At 42.0% G+C, this 25,526-nt stretch overlaps 1 protein-coding gene across 1 annotated transcript; it reads right to left on the bottom strand.

The window, feature by feature from the left end:
- Window positions 1-948: 948 nt before the first annotated feature.
- On the bottom strand, window positions 949-23,815 carry wars2 (tryptophanyl tRNA synthetase 2, mitochondrial). Its single transcript, XM_022740974.1, has 6 exons — window positions 23,704-23,815; window positions 11,532-11,792; window positions 8,434-8,514; window positions 6,479-6,561; window positions 5,267-5,385; window positions 949-2,300 (listed from the first exon to the last, which is right to left on the bottom strand). The coding sequence occupies exons 1-6, from the start codon at window positions 23,806-23,808 to the stop codon at window positions 1,852-1,854; spliced, it is 1,098 nt and encodes a 365-aa protein (XP_022596695.1). The 5' UTR covers window positions 23,809-23,815; the 3' UTR covers window positions 949-1,851.
- Window positions 23,816-25,526: the final 1,711 nt, after the last annotated feature.

Here is a 25,526-nt window from a genome sequence, read left to right as displayed (position 1 = left end):
AGAAAGAAAAGAAGGAATGGAAAAAAAAGGGAATAAGGGAACAAAGAGGGAAGAATGTAAGGAAGAAAATAAATAAATTAATGACATTAAACGTGTTGAAGTCGTTACAGGAATACTGTAGGTGTTTATAGCAGTACAGCAAAGAAACAGATAAAACCAGATAAATTACTGTGTGTGTTACTGTGGAACTATGTGCACTGTATCCTTTGAAGTGTGTGTGTGTGTGTGTGTGTGTTATGGTGAAAATCTGAAGTGTGTGTGGATTCAAAGTTAAGAGTGCACGTGAATTTGTGGAAATTATTATTTTTTTTTTTAAATTACTTAAAAAGACAAAACAGTAAAATTAAGAAGAAGAAGAAGAAGCAGAAGTCCAGGTGAATGTCACACTCCCTCCATCACCTCAGTGTCAGTGCTCAGGCTCTTTACCTCCGAGTTCACGTCTCTGACCTTTTGTCTCCTGAAGCCTGACGACGAGTCTGAAGCTGCAGAGCTGAAACCCAGCAGATGATAATTACTCTGACGTCACTGCGGCTGTGATGAGTCAGTGTTGTGCACGATGTTCCGGCACAGACAACAAAACAAACACTGCAAAAGTGCACAAACATTACATATATATAACATTATAACTAATGCTTGCAACTGAAAACATTTGGCTGCTTTTTAAATTATTTTTGAGTCTTTTTAAGGAGTTTTTGTGTCTGGTAGTAAAAGTAAAATAACTTTATTGGGTACACCTGTGCAATCGGACGGAGTCCAAATCCACTGCTCTGCCTTACGGTCCACTCGTTGGCCACGGAGTGTGTTACTGGCAGAAACAGTCAACAGAAAAACATTCTCGCTACAACCCGTCTGCACTGAACAGCGTGTTACTCGTGAGTGTGTGTGTGTGTGTGTGTGTGTGTGTGGAGGTTGGCCTGGGCTGACGTTATTACCTCAGTCCTGCCCTGATGATGCTGACGGGTTGTCTGCTGCTCTGCAAGCAATCAAGAATGAGACGACACCGCTCATTAGTGGGTTTTAGTTCTGATGCTCTTCACTGATCTTCAGTACAAAGACAAACAGTGATCAGAGTATAACTTACCTTTTTTTATGCACTGAAGATCAGATTTTCAAAGCCATGACTGAGTTATTACATTCAATAAACTCCTGCGGGTTGATACTTGTGATGCATTTTTACCCTCTGCAGCAGCTTTTAACTGTCAGATCTTTTGCTTTTTCAGCTTTGTGAAGCACTTTTGATGAACTGTGTTTTGTCTTTGTCAGTCCAGATTTCATAAATCTAATCTGATTCCAATCTAGATACAACGAAATCTGATTAAGCTGCCAGTGTGAACAGAACCACGGACATCGGATCTTAACACCTGTGATTTAAATTCAATTTGTGTTCCAACAGTCAAATCAAATAAGTTATATTTAATAAGGACGTGTTACATGTTTGAATGAGAATATTTCATTTTGAAATGACAAAATGTTGGAAATAACAAAAAGATCGTTTGTGTGGTTTTTTGGGGGGAAACACAGGAAGATAAATAAGTTGCAATGTCTTTAAAAAGAGTGAGTGGAACACATAAAAACAACAGGGACATGTTTTCTTCTTGTTTTCTTCTGGTTCTGCTGCCGCCTCCTCATTCATTTCAGTGAGAGTTTTTAGTCTAAACGTGACGTTGGTCTGCAGTTGAGTCTTTTCCACGCCGCTTTCAACACGTTTTGTTATAAATGCATTACATCCTCGACTATCCTGGAAATGTAAACAGTCATCGGAATAAAATTTTATATCAGCAGCAGCAGCAGTTAAGTACCGAGCGAGACCTGCAGTATAAATGTGGCTTTATTTTCCAGCCCAGCTGCCTCTCAGCAGAACCCGAGTCGCTGCCGGACCTCTCCGAGGACCGGTGCAGCCAGTTCCCGAGCCCTGCCGTTCCCCCGGGCCAGCACCGCCTCCAGGTGAGCCCGCTCCGACCTCAGCCTCTCGATCTCCTCTCTGATGGGCGTCAACCTCTGGATCACAGCCTCGGTTACGAGCTTCTTATAGGCTCCCGTGTCCAACCCTCTGGCCTGCGACACCGCCTCCTCCACGCTGATCGTCGCCATGGCGGCGTGGATTGTCACCAGGTTGGACACACCTGGACGCGTCTCCGGGTCGAAGGTGACCTCAGAGGTGAAGTCGGTGACAGCGCGGCGGATTTTGAGAGCGATGTCGTCCGGAGGATCTGTGACGGTGATCGTCGCCATTGTTTGGGGGTCGGACTTGGACATTTTAGCAGAGGGGTCACGGAGGGATTTGACCTTTCGTGTAGAACCTGCGGAGGGAAACAGTTTTGAGAGACACATCAGTAGGATGAGAAGTGTTTCCTAACAATCTATCCGGTGTGAAATGAGACCTGCAGCAGCTACAGAAAGTGACACATCGCAAAATTACTGCTGCTCTTGATCAGACTGAAGAATCTTTCTCTGCCATATTTATAGAAGTCACAAAACTCAGCTGCAAGCGCCACTGTTCAGAGAGAGGGAGGGAGGGAGGAGGGCGTAGGTTTGGACGAAGAAAAAATAATAAATAATACAGACAATTTCTGATAATGTTGTATTTGCATCCATCCAAAAAAATAAAAAATAAAAATTTAACTATAAATCAAAGTAAAATGTGGATCCAGAGCTTTTAAAAGTGTTTCAACAACCTCCACCTATCAGAGGGCAGCTTGTATTTAGCCTGACAGGCAAAAACCAGGGCAGAAATCAGGTTGTGCAGTTTAATGCTGTGAGTTAAAGGAGCAACTCTGAGCTTCTTCTTCTTTAGTTGTCAACTGGACGTTCAGACAAAACATCAGAGAGTTTTTAGTGAGTAAATCAAACTGAAAATGTAGAAATGGGTGATGGGAAAATTACAGGATTTTGAAAAGTGAGGGCTGTAATGAGGATCCGCCTGTCCCTTAAAATCTGACTTCAGCGATTAATCGGTGATTTAAAATTGCTGTTGACAAATTTTCTTACAATTAACTAATCATGACGCTTCTTTAGGACATAAAGAGTCATGTTTCTGAGTATTTTATTTTGGTAAATGCCTAAAAGTTTTAGTGCAGTTTATTGCGTCTATCTTTTTAAACTCAGATGAGGACGTCCTGCTGGTTTAACACGGCGTGACACAGTAGATGTGGATCTGAATCTCGTTAAGAGTCAGAGGAAGTTAAATGATAAAATAAGAGGCACGGTGCGGGGATGAATGAAGGACTACAGTTTCATTACTGTTGCCTGGAGTGAGTGAGTGAGTGTGTGTGTGTGTGTGTGTGTGTGTGCATGTGTGTGTGAGTGTGTGTAAACGTCCCAGTGTGAAGCAGACGTATCTCGGTGTGAAGTGATGAGCAGACTGCGGGAGCCGGGATTTCCTTTCGTTCCTTATTTATCAACGCCATCCTTCCGCCATCTTGCAGGCTGCAGTTCTTTTTTCTATCAGTCCACATCTGTCCCGCTTGTCACATGCTGTTCATCACCACGGAGACGTCCTCATTTCAGGCAAATTAAAATAAAAAAATAAAAAAAATCTTAAAATAGTCTTTGGTTTCAAAGGGAAGGTGGTGACTGGCAGCTCCGCTCGGCCAAAGACAAGAAATAAAGATGGGATCCACCAGTCTGAGCCAAACACACACACACACACACACACACACACACACACACACACAACCCTCTGATGTCATCTCGAGGACATCTTCCCCCAAATCTATTATCACTCTGTTATTCTGATACAAGAGGAAGAAAATATTTCTTTAATCAAAGCTGCGCTGCACACATGACTGACTCCATCTTGTGCTTTTATGATACTGATAATCAAGGAGAATGAAACCGGGGGGAAGCTGAGGGGAGGGGGGGGGACCTTCTCTGAACATATTGACTGTGTGTGTGTGTGTGTGTGTGTGTGTGAGAGAGAGTAATGATTCCAAAATAAAATAAAATAAAATAAAAGGTTTTATTGCATGTCAAGGCCTAATATTTTAACTTTTACATATTCACGCAGCCTGTTTGAGGACGGAGACCTGGCTAACAGTCTTTGACAGACTTTGACAAAACAAAACAAAAAACAGACAACAACACTTCTAAAGGCTGAAAAAACAGCCATGAAAAGAGACAATTACAAACGTCATTTACCACAGAATTTGCGGCCGTCTTGAATTTGGCCGGAGATACGAGTTCCCTCGTTTTAATTTCCTTCTACAGACTATTCCCAGCGGCCTGAAGCAGAAAACACGAAGCTTTCCTTATTCATCTCTATCCAAGCATTGGCGACAGCAAATATACGACCTAAAAATAAATCCTGTAAAACGAACTCTGTGAAATAAGTTTTCAAACGGGGCGATTCTGTGGCTGAGGGGTTAAAGATGCCGACCGGCTGAAATATGACTGGTTCTCCATCTGTCTCTTTTGTTCCCCGTCGTCTCTCTAAAACCTAACGAAGGCATAAAATTAAATTACATTCAAAAATTGGATGCAACCTAAACACACAGCTATTGACATTTGTTGTTTTGCCATTTCCTGTTTGTTTCTGTTATTCCAGTTGCTGCTGGACAAACACTGATGATGTCACATCATCATCATCATCATCATCATTCATTTATTTCCAGCAACTAAAACGGGGTTTGATGATATAAATTATTGTATTGACATCAGGCATCACCAGTGTCTGTGAGCCGCTCCGAACTCAAACACAAGGAAATCTTTCTCTTTAGTTCAACAATCATTCAAAAAAAAAAAAAACGTCCGTGATTTAATTCTGAAAATGTTATTTTTCTAAAACAAATGAAAAGCTGTCAGTGCAGTGAGAACATAACACCTTGTTTCCAGTGCAAATCAACTTGTTTTAAGTATTTTCTAAAATCAAGTTTATTCTGTCTGAACTCCACCAAAGCAACGTGCTCAGTTCTTTCTTGTTTCCAGATACATTTTTCATTTTTACCAGGAATTATTACTGAAACAAGCTGATTTCTATTTAGACTGATCAAAATATTAAGACTTTATTGGTCATTTTCTTTTCACTTGTTTTGAGAGAATAAAGGTTTAAGGACAAAACCATGTTCCATGATAAACAAATGGAGATTTAATTCAGAAATCGCTGCTGCACTGTCTCCGTTAACATGTACAACTCAGTTAAAATACAACAAACTCCATTTAAGAGTTTATTTCTCATTCAAACAGCTGCTAATACTAAAGAAATGTCTTTAATGTGCCCTGAGGGTGTGTGTGTGTGTGTGTGTGTGTGTGTGTGTGTGTGTGTTCTTACTCAGCAGGGCGCTGGGTTCAGGGAACAGGTCTCCGTAGTTGTTGTTGAAGATGCGAGCCAGGTCCTGAGCCAGCTCGAGATGCTGGACCTGATCCTCTCCAACGGGGACGTGAGCGGCCCTGAGAGACGAACACACGACACGACATCGACTTCCTGAACAAGTAGTGAACGGTGACGACACAGGAGTTGAAACACACGGCAAAACTTGGTGTCAACTTCGCAGCTGTCGCTCAGGAGGAAGCAATCCGTTCATTTCCTCTTTAATAAAATCTGAAGAGCGTTAGAGGTGAGGTTTTTATCTGCCACGTCATCCTTTTCTCACAGGAAATTAGCTTTTAGCCGTTTGATGGTTTGAATAGAAACAGATGAAGAGATAACTTACGAATTATTCATAGTTATGTGGCTGAAATATTAATTTTCACTGAGCGACAACAATCCAACCACCAACTGATGTGATCACTCTGCTCACACCAGAATCCACTGACTGCACCACAAACACTGAGTCACACCGAGTTTCCCAGCATTCAAGTCTGATACACTTTTATCGGTCCGGATTAAAATACTTGCCCTGACATTATAACCATAACCTTATCCATTAAATGTGGCTTTAATCACATTAACGTCGATCTTCGCCTGATGTGAGGCGTCCATATTTGTTTCGTTTCCGAGACACTGAGTTGCTCAGTCGTAATTACGAGCAGGACGTTGACGTGAATGTGATTTATTTGTTGTCTCTGCTCCCACACAACGGAGGTGAATGGAGTTTTATTTAGTTGCTCCCTGAAAATGATAAACGTCACTTTGGATAAACCGCGGACTAGAATTAGCACCTCACGGTTGTGCGTTGCAGTTCACATGCTCGACTTTCCAGACTCACAATATTCAAGTGAACCTGCTTTTGAACACAGGATGGAAGCACGTGTCTGTATGTTCTAACAATGAGAAACCAGGAAGTACCGACTTTATTTTTTAATCCCATTCATCTGCACCTGAAGAAAACCCCTAACCCTACATTTTAAGTTTTAAGTTTGGGTTGAAAAACAGTTGACGCATCCTTTATCTGGCTTCAGTGCTGGGATATAATAATAAAATTATACAAAGCAGCAGCAGCCAATAAGTGCTCTTTGGACAGAGAAAGGAGCTTTAGTGGCTGCAGCTCAATCATGATGGTCAATCTTACATTAAGAGATGCAATGGCAAACTTTATCTCACTTGTAAAGGAGGATATCAGCAGCCTGGAGGACAGGATACGTGTAGAGACCGACACTGCCTTCGTTCTTCAGTTTGCTCTTCATCTGGATGAGAAGATGGAGAGAATCAAGTTGAGACAGAAGCAGAAATGAAGAAAGAACACAAGCTGAAATAAGGAGGCAGCACAGACTCCAGTTGACTTTTTTTTTTTTCTTTCCCCCAGGAAGAGCCGTTCTCACTTTTACGACTCATTGATTCTCAGACAAACGGGGCACGGATGAGTTAACGTGACATTTTCCACCGTGTTTGAGATCAACTCAGCTGTTGGGTAAAACAAAAAGGTGTTTTCTATGTAGCAACAGAGACCCAGAGCAGAGAGCCGCTGGCTCCCTCTCAACATGCACTAAAAACTGCATGTGGTGGGAGAAAATCACCGGAATTAAAAATCTGGCAGGTGGAGCAGAGAAAATAAAACAATAAAACAAACAGAGACGCTGAATAACTGCAGCGAATTCAGAGGGAGGGGGGAAAAGGAGGGATTTTAATTTGAAATTAAGTGCAGAAATGGTGATAATTAAATCAACATGATTCTGAACCAGTGAGGGAGTAAACATATAGTCTCAATAATAATCCCAAGATATGTAATTTTCTGTAAAAGGAACCATCTTCATCTTCAGATTAAAGTTTGGCTTCAGAAAACAGAAACTCAGGCTGGATTTAAAGTCTCTGTTTAATTGTGTTCAGCTATGAAATTAATACTTCTCATCTTCAGTCGGCGATACGGTTTGAAGATCCGACCACAACATCAATTTGATTTCACATCAGCCGATTCATAATATCATTTAGTCCTGGATCTCCATGACGAAGAGGCTGGAGAGAGGAATCTGTGTGTTTTTAAACCTTGGAAAAGAAATGATCTATGAGTAAAGAGCAGTGAGCTACATCCAGTCAAACGGCTTCAATCTTTGTTATCCGAGACTTGAGAATGAAGATTTTCAGTCTTTGTAGTTGAGATGATCTCTGCCTCATATTCCTGATTCTCCAACCAACAGATCAGGAAACCAGAAGGTAAATTTATCATTTTAAACCTCTGTATTTTATTGTTTATAGTTTTTGTCTTTTAACAACTTAGTATTTCTGCCTTTACTTTTGGACAGTGACAGCAGAGAGAGAGAGGAAAGGCAGGGGAGAGAGAGAGCCACTGTGGTGAGGACTCAGCGTGAACTCATGATACACATTCAGCCGAGTGAGCATTTTAAAGTCTTCATCTGCAGTTATTATGAGTCCTCCTACAAAGGCATATTTGATATAATTATGACTGTGTTTTACAATATTGTTACAATACAATATATTTATGAACTGTTTATACAGCAGCCTCCACGTGTGTGTGTGTCCACAGGAAGAGTTATATTGTTATAAACCACTTATTAAATGTTTATCTAGTGCTGATAAAAAGCTAAACAGGACGCCTTCAAATAAAGGTTTTAAAAAAAAAAACAAATCAATTACTTAATTATTATCAATATGTTTTTATTATTTGGTGATTATTGCTGTTGAGATAAAAACATTACTGTTAGTATTGGCAAAAAAAGTATTAAATTAATTATATAATTGTTGAAGATGTTAAAATACATCTTAAAAAATAATGACAGACACGGATTTTAAATCGATATAAACTTTTAAAAGATGTTTGTAAAGTAAATGTTCTGTCATCAGCAACATTTAAATGGTTAAGAGGTTTGTTAAAAGAAAATAATGTGCTTTTATAATCCTATTTAAATACCTCACACCACAGCAACGATTAGAATTATAAATCAAGCATCAGAAATACTCACTCACCCCTTAAACAATCAAAATCTCTTTCACCACACTGAAAAAGTCACTTATAAGATCATTTTCTCTGCTCCGACAGTCTCACTGATCATTAGTGTGAGTGTGAGTGTGAGTGTGAGTGTGAGTGTGAGTGTCTGCGTCACCTTCCACTGCGGCAGGTGTCGGAGGCGGGGCATGCTGGTCAGACAGCCGAGGATCCAGGAGAGCTCAGCGTGCTCAGACACCTGCAGGGTGGGGACACGTCCAATATCAGAAAATTATAATCTCACACACGTGTACATTATTCTACAAGCATTCATTCTGCAAGAACAAAACATATCCTGAATTGAATCCTTTTATCCTCGATGCCATAACTTGTTTTCACTGGGTCGTACGTTCTGGTCCAGTCCTGGTTTAGTTTATTCTGGATCTTTACTTTTTCATATTTAACCACCAGAGCTCTCTGTAATTATCTCACAGGCATCTGCAAAACTGTCGGCTCGTTAATTAATACACAGGACTGAACTGTGTTTGTAATTTGCTGTGTATTTTTTCTTTGTGGTTTTTCTTTCTCTTTTTGTTACATTCTTCTTTTCTACTGGGCTGTGTGCAAATGTTAAGCGTTGGTTTGTGAGGCTGATTATTATATAATTATATACGTGTATCTACATCCTGTATACACACATCATGCAAACTGCCTGAGTGTATTTTGTTTATGGTTACTTCACTGGAAACCACAGACCAGCACACAAGAGATAAAGAGAAGAAATAAATTAAGTAGAGAGATTAAACAAACACAGATGAACGGATGGAGAGCTCTGGTGTGGGACAGCTGTGGAGGACGAAGAGGAGGGTAACTCCCTAGCGCCTCCAAGTGGCAGAGAACAGCACTGCCTTTCTACACCTCTATATCTGTTCCACACAGGTGCACCAGCTCACACCTGTGTTCACCCAGAAACCTGAAGCCCGTTAGACAGAGATATAAATACAACGTTTTTTTTAAATATTGTTATTGAACCTTTATTTAACCAGAGGTTTTCACGAGTGTGTGTGCAACAGTAAACAGCTGCATTTCAAATCTCTCAGCAGGACACAATCCAAACTTCCTGCCACTTTTAACACACCATCTGCTTTTATTGTTGTCGCACAGGTTGGTGCATCTGCCCCTTAAGTTAGGTTGGTGATTTGTTTATTGAAGTAGTTCATTTTTATTGTTGAGGAAAAAAAAAAAGAAAAAAAAAGCTGTTTTTAATATTGTGAAATATAATAATAATAATATTAATAATAATGACATGTTGTTGTGCAGCAATGAAGAGGTGAATGTTAATGTAGCGTAGCTTGTGCATCTGGCAGTGGTAAATTAACTCCAACATATCTTCTTTCATAGAGGCTGTCATAGATATGAAAACAATGCTTGTGCGTGTGTGTGTGTGTGTGTGTGTGTGTGCATGCATGCAGGAAATATGCTTCTGCTTCAGCAAATTAAAGTTTATGGACACTGGCTATATCGCCATCCTCGCTTTCTCTTGGTGCTTGAAAAGCATTCTGGGGAGCGTGACGTCAACACCAGACAGCAGGGACATAAACCAGGATTTGAGGCTAACATGTAGGGGGTCGGTATTCATTACACACTGCAGACAGACAAGAGATGGGACAGATGTTGATGACAGCGCAGGAAGGGATGGATATGGTTTGAAGTGCAATAAAACTCTGATATTTAAAGGCTTGGGAAGAACAAGGCTTCTATTCATGCTGCATGGCAGGAATGCACCGCAACAAGAGATATGCTAATGTTACGGATCATACGGGCATTACACTGATAGCGGCTTGTGATACCGCCACGGCAACAACCCCTTCAGATTATAAAAGGAGGGATTTTAGAGAAAAGCTAACAGTTGGTCCTCCACAGTAAATCTACTTCCCTCCTCGATACTTTTAGAAAAACCCAGAGGATTTATGGATTTGCTGATTCATTCACTTTATTTCTGATACCACTGAGTTCAGCTCGTCACTGGTTCTGTTCTTTTTTTCACTGAAGAAGTTGAGTATTTTCTTTGGGCAGCCGTTGTATTTTTACATGTGGAGCAGGCGTGTTCAACAGGAGGGTCCCTGCGCTGCCAAGTTATGTGGCATGAAGCTAAACGGGAGTAAAAATAGGACTGGATGTCTCTCTGTGTGTGTGTGTGTGTGTGTGTGTGTGTGTGTGTGTGTGTGTGTGTGTAGGGGAGGGGGTGGGCAGAGAAACACAGATGGACTGAGCTATCTAAACTTGTGAGGAAGAAAACAAAACACACGCAGACACACTCAGTATCAAGGGAGAAACAAACAGCTGTGATTTCTCTTTCCGTCATCGCTGTGATTTTAAACCTGAAATCTGGAATCAGCTGCAAACACAGAATCTGACATTTTCCCTTCTCACTTCCTTCATGTGACTGAAGCAGGACGCTGCGGCGGCGTGTGTTTTCCTAGAGATAAGAATCAGGAGCGGACAGCGTGTCAGCAGGTAAACACTGCTGAGTCGACAGAACTGAAATAAACGGCCAAATGTCTAGACGACAAACTGCCACCAGCAGCACTTTGAAAAAAGAGACGTGCTCACAGTTGTCAGTTTATTAGGTACACCTAGCTAAAACTAAAACAACAGTCCTGGAATAAAACCTCCTTCATGAAGGATTCGACGTTCAGATGTTGTTGAAACTGTGTTAAAGGTGTCGATTTAACGTCATGATCATTTTGGAATTTGTGGGGCTGTTGAACTGCATTGTGTTATGGTGACGGGTGTTCCTATTATTTTGTCCAACCCATTCAAATCAGTGAGGGTTGACTAAACATCAGAGAAGCCTCTTTGTATTACACAATCAATCGATTCCCAATGTTGTTTTGCCATTTCCTGTTTCCCAATCAATTGGGAAAATAACTTCCAGAGCGCACAAATGAATAATTAATCATAACAATAATCAATAAGTTTTGAGCCTGATATTTAAAAAAACATTAATCAGATGAAGCAACAACATGTTGTAATGTTTACAACCCTGACTTATACTTGATTTTCAGTAACACATGCCCTTAAATCTCTCATAGCATTCACTCTTTCTCCCATAACATCAATGTGCATGTAAATTAAATGCCCAGATACAGTTTTTATTTTATGCTAATTAGCTACTTCATGTTGCCATTGTGGTTATAGCGTCTGTTACATAGAAAACTCCTGTGACTGTCATGGATCAAAAGTTATGAAATACAGCATCGATGCTCCGCCCACCTTAGACTGCTGGAAGAGTATCGCTCTCTCTGGGTCGACGCCGCAGGCCAGCAGGCTGGCTGCCATGTCCAGGATGTTGGTCCTCAGCTGGGTCGGGTCCTGTGGCTGCGTGATGGAGTGCAGGTCCACGATGCTGTAGAGCACTGATGGATACCGGTTCTGCAGGGCCACCCAGTTCTCCAGGGCACCCAGGTAGTTGCCCAGGTGGGGCACCCCAGTCGGCTGGATCCCAGAAAATACACGCCCACCTCCCGGAGGGTCCTGGAGAAGAAGTGGAACATGCTTTATTTGCACTTTATACGTCAAAGATGATCTGTGATGATATTTCATGAGTGTTTAATTATCAAATGAAATGGGGCATCTTGGTGTAATCACCACAAATCAACCAAATGATGCTAGTACACATAAATCATGTACACACTCACTAACAATGAGACAATGACAGAAAAGAAACTCCAAGAAGCAGAGAGGAGACTTTGGAGAGAGAGGGTGAAGGTGAAAAGGTGAGAAAGTCACAACTAGAAAGACGCCTGCAGAAACTGAAGTGTCAGTGTTGAACTATTGGCAGGTTGGAGGCCAGCTGTGGTCACGCTTGTATTACCGAGATGCTAACTCCATGGCTAGCACCTCTGTTCTCTCCCAAACACATCCAGCACAAAGAATGCATCACCTCACCGGCCAACAATAGCACTTAATATCCATCCAACCAACTTCAAGGCCTCCGTTAACACAACAGGGAAGGACACAAAGAGAGGAAGGGGGGAAGGCATGCCCATGGAAATAGATGAAATATACCATACAACATGCAGCCCACAACATCACCAACACCAACAACAAGAGCCTCATTTAAACGAGCTGGAGCTGAGACCGCCTCCAGAAGAAAGAGGGAGCGTTGGGCAAACATTGTGTTTCTCTTTTTGCAGATCCCGGTCGAAGCCAGACCGCCTCATTTCTTCTGGCATCGGCTGCACTGAACCTTGGCTTTCATTTGGCACTGCTGGAAGAGAGTCTGAACCGCCGCTTGTGGCACCAAGCACCACATGATACAATTAGAGGGCGAGCAGAGCGGTACCTGCCATGAGACATGAAACCGCGATGGCCTCCAAAATCTAGGGCTTCTTCACCAAAGCCGTTACACAGAAGATTAGGGCTTCAACGGAGCGGAAAAACACGAGGACGCAGACTGGAGCTGTGTGTTTTTGTTGGGCAGTTAGAAAGACAAAGTGTTTTGGCGCCTGGGTGCGGAGAGCCCGCAGCGGAGCCGGGGACTCAGCTCCAAGCAGAGGCGCTGTGTTGTAGCTTGGCTCCAGCTCGCAGGTGAGAAGGTGATGAGGGATCGCGTCTTTGTCGGGGTGGGGAGGTGGAATATGTGGCAGAGATAACACGAACCTCCACACCCACTACAGGTCAGGTCAACGACCTCCAGGATAACAGAGCGGCCGACCTTTGTATGTGCATGTACTTAATGAAAATAGCTTTGAAAAAAATGCAGCGGGCTACGTTGTTACAGGTGTGTTGCTATAGGCACCGCTGAGACGATGAAATACAAAACAGGAAGTCCAGTAATACAGTACATCCATCAGTTTGAAGGATTCAACAGAACTCAACAGAACTCAACAGAACCCAAGAGAACCCAAGAGAACCGGCTCCATCCGCCTCAATGAAACGAATGTAGCTGTATTACATCAATATTTTGGTCTGAACAGGGTCTTACAAATTGGCACTGAATAAATTGACAAGAAAAAAAAAAAAAAAGAAAGCAACAGGGTTTGACAACTGAAAGGTCAATTTAGTAGCTCTTCCAGTGCTTTCTACTGTATCACTTGGTATTCTTCAGCAGATCGAGTTTTCCTATTTGTCATGAACTAAGATCAGAGTTAAATTCTCTGATTCAACGAACCGTCCAGATCTTAACGTCTAAGTTGATACTGTAATGATCTCACAATCATTTTAAAAAAGAAATAACGATGAGGTTAAGTTTGATTCAGCTCGACGTGAGATGTGTTGATGGGTTGTAAACAGCAACACCTGGACATTTCAACAGAGGAGCCCATTTTTAAACTTTCTGCCCACAAAACCCCCGAGACCTCCGTGTTATCACCTCAAATCTGAGCGGCGATCATGTGTTCCCCGGCTGCACTTTTCAAGGTTATCATAACTAATCACTAAAACCTGAAGCTTTCGGAGGATATCCTCTTCGCCCACTGCTGGGACATCGGTTATCCTGACAGCTCGCTGAGCTACATCACATTCAATCTGACTGAGGGACAGGCTCGGCACAGCATCTGAGATCAGATAACAGCTGCTCTCTCACCAGCGCGGCTCAGAGCTTCTCCATCTCTGGGCCCCGAAGGGATCAAATAACAACTGCTCTGAGGCCAGCGTGGTCCACAGCGTCTCCGTCTACTGGCCTGAGGGAGCTGGTCGCTGCCCGGCGAGAGAGAGGCAGGAAGGAACTGGGTGCTTATGTCATTACCGACGAGGTAATTGCACTGGAGTGCCATTGATGCTGAGAGCCTCTTAAGAGGTGTCAGGATTGATTTGGGTGCGGACGGGGCCCAGAGTCTGGCTCATGTGTGTTCTCACCTCGAGCTGACACGCCAAACGCATGTTCCCCCTCTGCTCCGGCCCCCAGGGGAAGCCATTAGCCATGCAGACATGGTAATGGTGTCATTTGAGCCAATCGAGTGTTAAATGAGAGTCAACGGCACGGCTAACTAGCCACTGGGCAATCGTGGGCTACCACGCATCGCGCTGCTTCACCAGACACCTCCATGTTACCTTCAGTCAGACGTAAAGTGTCTTTAAACATGTGCCTGTGTTGCTGTTGGAGGAGAAAGTAAGTTACACAGGGAGGTAAATCAACCTCTGCATGATGACAGAGGAGACAGTAAATGTTGTAAAGCAATTAATGTTGGTAATGAATACCACACTGCAAAGCCAACAGTAATAAAATATTATCATCTTGCTTACTTTGCCACGGACTATATTAAACCTGTGCAAGTGATTTCTTTCCAACATTCAAATACTTGTAGGGTGATGGACGGTGAAATGACACCTCGTGGTCAGTTGCATAAACCTACTAAGATAAATCAAAAGCACCAGTTCGGACGACTGAATAATTCGTAAGCAGAATTAAACATGTTCATTAAGACCTGAAACCATCACAAATTCATACTTGCATACAAAAGAGAACATGTTGTTCAGCGGTAGAATGAAAAGTACAACTGATGTTGAAGTTTCACGGGAGTCCGTCAAACAGTAACTGAAACATTTAGTTAAAATCCAGAAATATTACCCTCCCAGTCGTGCTAGAGGAGCCGAACTCATCAGGATTCACCATCATTTCGGAACCACGAATATCTGCACATTATTTACCCATCAAACCAATAGATAAAAATTTGACCGTGGATTTTTTTTTTACAGTATTTCAAGGCAAACTTTCCAGAAACGATGAACCAGCTGACAGAGCAACGTTACCAACCCCAGAGAGATGGCTAAAGAAAGTCAAGCTCAGTATGAACAATACGAACAGATTACTCCCGCTCCCCGTCCGGCTTAATGAGAGAATAAGTGTGAGCAGCGTCATCCTCCTTCCTCTTTTGTCTTTCCAGCTCAGATGCCTGTTGATGACTTGTAGCAGAGGCGGGAAACGCTGGTTGTTCTCTCCTCATATTTTACACTGACAGGCGCGGCGTTGTCGTACTATATCGTCGCTAAGGCGATGAAAGCTTTCTTCGTCCACGTCTGCCATATGCTGAATGCATTACGCACCATGTGTGTGTGACATTAACGCTAACAGCTAGAAGGTTACATACACTAAAAAGGCCATGTTTTCACACTTGCCGTACCTTTCCGGGAATTTGTGTTCATTTGTCAGTGTGCGTGTGTGTGTGTGGTACGATCCTCGGGGATAGAGGTCATGAGCAAACACAGACGTGTGTCCGCAAGTGTCGTAGTCGTTGCCTGAATCAACATCAGCGAAGCTGTGAAGGTGTCTGTCCAAATGAATTTGACAGCACACATCAAGGATCAACACTGGAAGGAACAGCACCACGACCAGGTCGTGCATAAAGCTGCATTATTCAATGGAAAACAATAGTCAACTGGAGCTGATTCACTTCAAAAAGGAATCAACACTGGGTTTCCCACAATTCCAGAGAAAGTCTAGTTCCAGGAAACATTTTCCTGCAGTGTGGGAAATAAAGGACAAATGTTGAATTATCATTTCAGTGAGAGCAAGAATGAAATGAAATGACATCGTTACAGAAGAATGTGCAAAGGCGACAAAAAGGCTGCTGGGACCAGATGCGTGACACTCTGTATGTGCACAGAGTCTCATCCTGCGTCTGCACAAAGACAGAAATATGCATACAAATACTTTCTGCCAGATTTATAAAGACACGTTTCAACTCCCCCAGTAAACCTGGACAGAGACTTTACTAATGTCAGCTGAAATAACTCAAACTACACAGGCTAAAACTTCTGCTCACACTGGGCAGTTAAATAAATAAAATATTAAAGCAGCATAAATTAAATAAATGAATACATAAATCAATCATAAATTAAATCATACTCTCGTCATAATTTTCTATTTCCAATTGACAATATCAAGAACTGTGCATTCACCTGGTCTGAAGTAACCACAAGGTGTGACTGCATGCTCTTCTTCTATGAATTATGTCACAAAGGGTTTATAGTTGAACAAACTGTTTATCGTTGGGCCCATTGGGGTCGATTTGGTGTTTAGTATCTGGAGGAGCCGGGAATCGAACCACTGACCTGCCGATTGGTGGACGACCCACTCTCTACCTGAGCCACAGCTAGGTCACGCATCTCATGACCTGTCGGAACATTTCCTTTGTTTCCTTCATTCAGTAACTGATTGTTTTTGATTATTTGACTGTAATCTTCCAGCTGGTAAGAAATGGTGGAGCGCTCGGCGATGCTAAAGCCCGCTACGAGAGGGGACGGTGTTAAGAAAAAGCCCTGAGATTATAAGTGCTGAGCAGCTGCAGCTTCCAGCGTGTCCAGGCCCACAGCCTCACTGTTATTAATCACAGCCATGGGTTTGGTTCAGCTAGAACTTGCAAAACAGTGAATTTCTCTTCTCAGATGGGTTCTGGGCTGCTTTTCAGGACTCATACATCACATCAGAGCCCGGGAGTCCTGGAGTGGCCCACTGACAACTCTCGCACCGAGGGGCTGATGAGCGGGGTCTACAGTCGCCCCCCATTTTACCGTGCCAATTTCAACAAGTCTCACAACCAGCTCTGGGAGCATCACCGCTCGCCCCGCTGTGAACTACCGTCAGCTCTTTGTGGGCCGGGTGAGAGCTCCACATCTGACCGTGGCTGCAGAGCATCAAGACGGGCCTACAGATGGAGGCTGTCCGACACACAGGATCCAGTGTTCTTCTTCCGTCCTGAGCGCCCCATGCACCCCATTAACACCGGCATCATGCTGACATGCACCGTGACAAACCTCCACCCCCCAAGCCCTCTGTATCTTTCTTCATCTCTGTCTTCCTCTCACTTTGGGACCTGTTAACGCGGCGGCCAACAGAGCTGCACTTCACTGAGGTATCAAATAGGAAATGGGGTTTACTGTATAACCCCCACTTGTCTTTAAAAGCTTGTGCTTGTGTGTGTGTGTGTGTGTGTGTGTGTGTGTGTAGCCAATGTGGGAACACACCACAGCTTGAAACAAAGTGCATATGACCACAGAGAAAACTCGCACACACATGAATGAATGCATATGAACACAGACAGGACGATTAAGAAATGCTGCTGCGGATAAAGCAGGAGACAGAGGAGGAGGAAGAGGAGGAAGAGGAGGAAGAGGAGGAAGAGGCAATGTGATAAAAATAAGTAAATAAGAATAGAAGTGTGACTACAGTTCAGTCAAGACTTTGGGCAGTTTTCCTCTTTCTTTTTTTTTTTCCTCGTGGAGAGGGTGTCTGAGGGGGAGTGGAGGGGAAGGCCCAGAAGGAGCGTTTGATTAAATCTGCGGTTGACGTGTGGGACAGGTGAGATTGATGAGGTTCCTCTGAGCTTCACACTGTGCAGAGAGCGGGGGTACAGGAACAGAACGCTGCAGTGTGGCGGGCCAGGGCTCGGGGCCCGCTCGCGCCGTGGGGTCCCTCGGCTGATTAATGGGACTGGAGGCCCTTCAAAAACAGCACTCCCCGCAGACAGGGCCCGACAGTGCTCCAAAAATAACCGGGCAGCCTCCAGCCTCCAGCCCCTAACAGGCTGCAGCTTCTGAAGGATCCAGACTTCAATACAGCCTGAGGGGTGGGGGTGGGTGGGTGGGGGGGTTTAACCAAAAGGAGCAGCGCCTACTCGAGACAGGAAACTGTAATCTGGCTCATTAGAAAAAAATAAACGTTTAATGACTTTTCTAGTTTATGGGAAGCGACAAACACTGACAACTGATATTGTGTCAATAACTATCATATTTCCTACCGATGTAATTAGACACAAGAAGAAGAATGTGAGACAGTCAACCTGAAGAAGTTCAAACTTTAACCTATGTGGCACCAAGGCCCACGACAAAACATCTTAATGAAACAGATTTAGAAAATACTGTAGTTAGTACTTGTTAGAACTAGTTAGTGAAGCTGAGAAGCTAAGAGTTACAGCTACAGGCTGCTGTATCACAACATCAAAACATAACAAGTACTGAACATACAACCCAGGAAGCCCAGTTTGAGTAAAAGATCCATGAGTTTATAGACTGAGCGGATCCAGAAAACACGGCAGGGTAGTTTACAATACTGGAAAAGTCGTCAGGAAGCCTGCTGGTCACAAGGTCGAGGTTTGTGACTAAGGGTGATCGGGCGTTTGCCATTAGAGCCCACACACTCTCTCCCTGCTGAAATCAGACGCTCTGAGTCATTAACTTCTCTCTTCACTTATTGTCAGATCCTTTTGCATAATGTTGATATATGATGTTTTTTTATTTATGCTGTTCTTCTCTTTTTATTATCCTCAGGCTCTTTGGTCTTTCTTTCTTATTATTTTCATTATTATTATTATTATTATTATTATTATTATTATCGCAGCAGAAATAATTTTATCCTCCGTCCTGAAAAGTGAACACTAGATTCACAGCGAAGGTCCAGGGAATGTAAGGCTGTATGTATCCGATTGGCCTCTGCAGTGCGTCTCTGGTGCCCCTGCGTTGAGGTGCAGTAAAACTTGAGCTGGATCATCTTTTTCACAGACGACGCGGCGCCTTTTTCTGTCCAACAGTGTTCTCACTGAAATAAATGACACTGTCGAGCCTGTGTTTTTTGATGCAGCGCTAACGTCCGTCTGAAATATTCTCTGCCATCCATCCCACGATAGCTACTGGCTGTCGTCTAAAAAAATCAACTAAAGTCACAAATCAGGCCTGATAACAGCTCTTTTATTTACAGCAGCTTTGCTAACTTTCTGAGAAAGGACCAGTATCACTGACTGAAACTGTGCTGGAAGTTCAGGTACCAAAGCAGTTTGCCTACAATATGCCCATGATCACATGCAGAGCAGCTGTGTGCAGCTGGAAAAGCCCAGGCTAGCTTAATTTATATGTAACCTTTTTTCCACTGTTAAGATAAACACATTCATGCCAGAGCTACTTGTTTCCACACAGAGGTTCTGTCCAAACTGTTTCAAATAGTTTCATTTAACCACTTCCTTCTCCTTCTGTGTTGACAATGGACATGTTTAATTTTATTTCACTTGTAGGAAACAAATGAGTGACAGGAGAGCTAATAATACCTGAAAAACACGGAAAACTCACAACAGCAAAAAAAAAAAAAAAACCAGCACACACTTCATAAATTTATCAATATGTAATTATGGTAACACTCGGGGCAAAGCTCCACCAGCCGCCTCTCTGAAGAGTGCAGTCATTTCCTCCTGCTAAAGCAGCGTCTGTTTGAGCGCCGCTCAGAGCCATGATACCAGATACTTGGTAGGTTTTAATCAAAAATGTCAGACGCTAAACTAAAGGCGCTGGATCAGGCACGAACTAAAACATGGGAAAACGAGTCAGAGTCCCCAGGCAGCACTGTGGGCACATGTCTACAGACCGATTCTGTAATTCAGCTTAGCTTGATTTGAATTTTTTAAAAAAGGGAATATGTTGACATATGGGATAGTTTTAAGAAAAGAGTCAGAGTGAGCGCCCAGGCTGGAGAATGACTACGACAGACCTAATTACACAGAGGGGACTGCTGAGAATTAGCGGGCTTTTCTGACAGTTGAAAATAAATAGGGCAGTTAATGAACATCCTCGGAGGGGAGGCCATGTTTCCTCGCTCTCGCCGGCTTCTCCCATGTGGCGCGGGAGCCGCTCTAATGGTTTTAGCTGACACCCGAGTAAGTGAATTTGGAGCCGAGGAGAACAGAGAGGCAAATTAGAAGTCACTTCCTCTTTCCTGGAGCCCGGGGCTGACATGACTGATATCAGCCAATAACAGGACCACAGGCGAGGGACCCTGTATTTACAGCTGACATGAGCTGGAGGTTAGCGTAAGGCGGTAGACACATTTCAGGTCTAACCAAACACTAACATTCAGAAATTATAAGTCAATTAATTAAATATTTTGTCCAAATACTAAATAGCTGTTTGTTTTTTTGTCTTCAATAAAGAATACATTTCATTGGAAATACAAAACTAGAAATACATTATTTATTTTATTATTATTATTATTTATTTGCTATCTTGCTATTGCAGAGCAGACATCACTAAATTTGTAAGACAACAAATACGACATTCAAGACCACATTAATCTGATATTATCATCATGTAACATGTAAATTAATGTGCTATGTTTTCTTAGCTGTAGCACTGAAGTTAACATACTGCTTTATATACATGTGCGTGTATTTAATGGTTAATGGAAAACTATTTTTTTTAAAATCACAGATTAATGAATCAATGAATGAATAATGACAATAACTCGACAGCCACAGTAAAAACCATTCATCTACTGTAGCTGAAAAAACCTTTTCATGTCCTGTGAACACAGGGCTGTTTCACCCAGTCAGGACTGTAAAAAAAACAAAAAACAGATGACTTACATCTGCTCATGTTTCTCTCTCTTCCTTTAAAGTGTTGTTGTCAAATTACCGCAGGTTATCTCGCTGATATTTACTGTTATGATCACATATTAACAGCGACTTTTAACCACGAGTGACGAGACTTTAAAAAGCGAAACCACAGCTGCCTCACAAACATCTCTCTCACACTTCAAAGCGTCTGACAAAGGTCACACTTCATCTCTGTGTCAGTCCGTTGAGGTTCAGTGACTTTTAGAAACACATTTTCCAGAGCAGAAAAACGTCCAAAAAAGCATCTTGTTTGACGCACATCACACCTCGGTCGCATTGTGAGCGCGCTGGTGTTTGCACTCACCCGTCCACATTTGGAGAAAATTAAAACAAATGAAAACCAACACTTCATTTCTGATGTTATTGCTGGTAATGAAGCACTGCTGTGATGCTTTTTGAGTCCCCCACCCACCCCAACCCCCCCTTCCTCCCCTCTAGTTGCACACCTCTCCGGCCTCTCCAGAGACTTTGCCTTAACAAAACACAGACGGGACAGCAGTGAACGCACATACTGTATTACAGCTCGTACATCAACCAACAACAGGGCTTTGGGCAGATGGGTGAGGTTTTCGGCTGCACTGCAACGCAAGAACAGCTCAATAATTAGCATCGTTGTTGTACTGAAACGCACCGGTTATTCTTACGCGAGCCAGGGGACTCGTTGTTTGCCTTAACACCCCATTTGCTTCACCGAGGCAGCCGTGCAATAATGGGAAACCCTCAGCTGAGTTATAGTGGGCACGTTTTCTCGAATCCACTGAAGTAAAAAGTTACACTCAAGCAGCGCTACTGAGGATATGATGTCACTTGCCAGACGAGGAGAGGAAACTGCACAAAATAAACCCAAGATAGACAAAGAAAAGAAATGTTATGGTCACAAATGAAAGAGGCTAAAGTCGAGGACAAACTATTAGGGGTGAGATGTGACATGTGAGTTGATTAAAGTTATGGTTGAAACTCATGTATGAACCATTGAAAAGTCCCACATAAGGAATAAAAGGCTGTGACAGATATATTATCATGCATTTAATTCACGTGATGACATGTTGTGCTTGTTTCTAATGAAGAACCATGATTTACTTCAAATTGCTTTGATTAGTTCAACTTCAGTTTATGATTTCCTCCATTACCCAGAATGCCTTTCCCCCAGGGATTGGGTGTAACCATGTTTGCTTTCACTCTTTGACTCCGAGCAGCTGACGGTTACTGTTTAGGTTTAACACTGTCGGATGTAAACACCAGAACTTCCTGCTGCAGTCAAGTTTTTCTATGTGTGTTTTATAAATGACAGTTTCAAGAGACTGTTAACACTGAAAGCAGTGGACTGATCCTACAACCTGCTGAAGATGATTGAATTCTTTTAATCAATATGCACCAATCAGGGTTTTTCCTGGCTACAGAATCCACCAGAAATGTTTTAACACAATCATCAGCAGTTAATGAATCAGTGACTGACTCTTTGTCAGCCAGTTATGACTGTTAACCACTTAGTCTTTGACACAGCAGCATATCTGTCCTTACATGATTCTTCTCTTTGTTTTGGTCGTTTGAAGCCAACAATATCAATTGAGAGTTTTATATTAAAAAAAATTAAAATGTATTGGTTGATATTTATTTTTGTACTTGAATACATCCCAAAAAAAGCTTTTTTGATAGGGATCCCTTAGATTTGATTATTACTGAGCCTTGATGACCCTGATGAAGGATGGTGATGGTGCACTGAAGGACAGCAGAGCGACATGTTTTGATTTTGTTGGACTTACATTAAAGCTCTCACTGGTCTGCATCCCACTGTGTGTGCATTAAAGTAAATTGAAGACATTTTGTTTCTGTACAGTACATTAAAGACATCACAGTGGATTGTAAAAACTGTAAATGGCTTTTTTTCCCCAGTATTTTTTAAAAAACATTTTATGGGTGGAACAACTAATCGATTAAATGAGGCATAAAAGAAAACATCACGCTGCCATATTTAGCATTAGCACGGAGTTATTCACTGTGCACAGTTGTTTACAAAGGTTTGGCCAAATCTGAGCAAACTTAACATATATTTTGTGATTTCTAAAGTAAATATACGTGAATACAACCGCTGCAGAAAACGCACTTGTGTGAAAAGGATTTTGATGTTTTGGATCATGGTTCTGCTGTAGAAACCAGACTCTCATCACTTCCCTCCTCTTGACTGAAGGACAGGACAGACTCTGCATCCAGACTCTACTGATATTCAGTTGAATCCATTTTAAGCAGAGCAGTTAATTTTTTTCCCCTCATGCTGAACAGTTGGTGCTTTATCCAAACACTGTTTTGGTGTTTGTGGCTAAAGACCTTAATTTTTAGCTTCATCTGTCCTCAGCACTTGTTTCAGACTTCTGTAATGAAGTCACAGGTAAAGATTCCTTCTAATGACTCCTCCTTTATTTTTGCCTTTCTGTCCAACAGACCTGCAGTTTAATCTGAAAATGTTCTTGGTTTTCCACATTTTGTCTCGACGTTCACACTCCCCTCAAACTTTTTCATTATTCATCTTTTTTATGTTCATGAAATAAAAAGGTAACAGCACATTAGCATTTGAAGAATGGTTCATTTTCATGTCTGTTTTCTGCAGGGTTGTACTTACATCTGCAAAGTCCTGCCTTGCTTCTGCACACATCTGTATATTGAGATAATTAACAGCTGACATGTTGGTATTCTGCTTTACCAACAGCTCACCTCCTCTGCACTACAGTCTGGTAACACGCCTGTTCAAAGGCCCACTACTAAATTCAACAGCTTGTTTATCGACAGAGAAATAAATTAATGACCTGCAGTCGGTTTTCATCCGGACACAAACACCAACATCACTCGGTTTTAAAGCAACTCTGAGAACTGCGTTAAAGAAACATGAATTCTTCACGTATGAAGCAGAAACTGGATTAAACTCTGCAAACAGGGAGAGTAAATTAACGAGACGAACCCAGTATCGTTTCACTGTCCACAAGCTGCCGAACTGAAGCGGTTTTTTTTTTTTTTCCTGATTCGAGCTGAAACACAAACGTGAATCTCTCGGTTTAGAAAATGTTTCCACGCACCTTGTTTTCCGGACCGGCTCCAGCGCAGAGACATCTTCTAGGAGAGTTAAACTTCTGAATGAATCTGAAGACATGTCTCAAGTTAGTCCGCACGGGGAGCGCCATTTTTCATGGTGACGTCAGACTACGGCGGCTTTGAAAGGACAAAAGAGATAAACGCGTTTCAGCTAAGGGCAGTCAAAATAAGGCGAGGTGACAGGACCAAGGGCATAGTGTGTCAACACCAGCAATAACATGTCATGGACGTTTTTAATCAGGGTGTAAAAGTAATTGACGACTAATAAGGTGTACTGTTACCATGGCAACACCACTTAATTTTCCTTACCTGATACTTTATAATAGATAAATATTGTGTTTGCTTCCATTTTTCCCTGCCTACCTTTTTAGTAGAAAAACTATTGATAATAACATACAGCACTGTGCAAAAGTTTAAGGCACTAAAAGTAAAGTGAGGATGTTTTATTATCAGTTAACTTTATAACAGAAAAAACTAAATCAAATCAACATTTGGTGTGTACACCCTTTGTCTTTAAACAGCTCCAGTTCTCCTTGGTACACTTGCCAGTTTTTGATGGTTCTCTGCTGGTAGGTTGTTCCAAGCATCTTGGAGAACACGGGCTGTATCAGTGTCTGTCTGTGTAATGGTATTGTATGATGAATAAGAATGTAAACATCAAGTGCCTAAAACCTTTTCACAGCAGTGTATATTTAAACATCCCTGAATTGTGTCTGCAGGTCTTCCTCTCAAGCTGCAGGTATATACAGTAACCTCCACCAATCAGAGAGTAGAAATACTCAACATGTTCATCAACTCTCTCTGGATGTTGGCAAAGATTCTGTGTGGAGAGATAATAGCGGGTAAATCAAACTGTAACCTTTACAAATGAGGGGAAAACAAAAATAGGACTTTGTAAAGTGAGAATAAACCCAAACCTCAGTGGAAATTACAGCCTTGGACAGAACATTGTGCCATTTTTAACTCATTTAGGTTACATGTCATTAACTTAGAACAATAAATGCTAAGATGGTAATCGTGGTCATGCTAAGGAAACCTAAAATGTTCATTATTATGTAAATAAATAAGACTATATGAAATTAATAATCATTTGAATAAATATAGGAAACATATATAATATAAAAGTGAAATTGTGATGTATTACAATATATTTTTTGCTGCTTCTTTTCACAAAATGTGCTTAATCCGGATGTTTGTCCTTTCAATTCCAGCTATTTTCATTCAAAAACAAACTTTTTCAAACATCTGTTGTTGCTTCATCTTTTCACCTTTTTATTCCAATGACCATTTCGTTTCCTAACGCCACGTTTCATCACCAGGTGTTTGTCTGTCAATCAGAACAAGCACAGAGCCAGTTATGTGATTGGCTAACAGTTTGGTCTGAAATATTATGCAGCCAATTACATAACAAAGATTTATTTCATTCAGAATCTCGTTTATTAGTTTAATGGTGAACACTTTGGGTGTCCACACCAGGACGGTTCAGGAAAACAAAAAAAGAGAGAATTACCTCGTCTCTGTCCTTGTCCTCTGTCCTTGTCCTGAGAAAAAAGGACATGAAGAGGTTAGAAACATGCAGAAAGTTACAGATTTTAGCGTTTTATGAATTACACTGGACACATATAAGCTATTCTCTGGATCACTGATTGATAAAACAGAAATAATAAGTCTTGAAATCCAATTGACTTTGTTTTTGTACTCGTCTGGTGGCCTTTTTCTATGAAACTCCACTCTTCTCTATAAAGTGCAGTGCAGAAACACCACAGTCATTATCTCTTAGCACCAATAAAATGGAGACAGGAACGGA

This window comes from Seriola dumerili, unplaced genomic scaffold (assembly GCF_002260705.1).
Source record: "Seriola dumerili isolate Sdu_G_001 unplaced genomic scaffold, Sdu_1.0 BDQW01000052.1, whole genome shotgun sequence".
In the NCBI taxonomy this organism is placed as follows: Eukaryota; Metazoa; Chordata; class Actinopteri; order Carangiformes; family Carangidae; genus Seriola; species Seriola dumerili.
This window is presented reverse-complemented; position numbering and strand designations above follow the sequence as displayed.

Bases quoted from the DNA above. Each gene is read 5' to 3' on its own strand.
- wars2 (XM_022740974.1), bottom strand. From the start codon at position 23,808: ATGGCGCTCCCCGTGCGGACTAACTTGAGACATGTCTTCAGATTCATT. The intron at 11,793-23,703 runs GTGCGTGGAAAC...CTTCTTCTCCAG, and splicing joins GAGCCGGTCCGGAAAACAAG to GACCCTCCGGGAGGTGGGCG. The intron at 2,301-5,266 runs GTAAGAACACAC...TTCCCTCCGCAG, and splicing joins TGAACCCAGCGCCCTGCTGA to GTTCTACACGAAAGGTCAAA.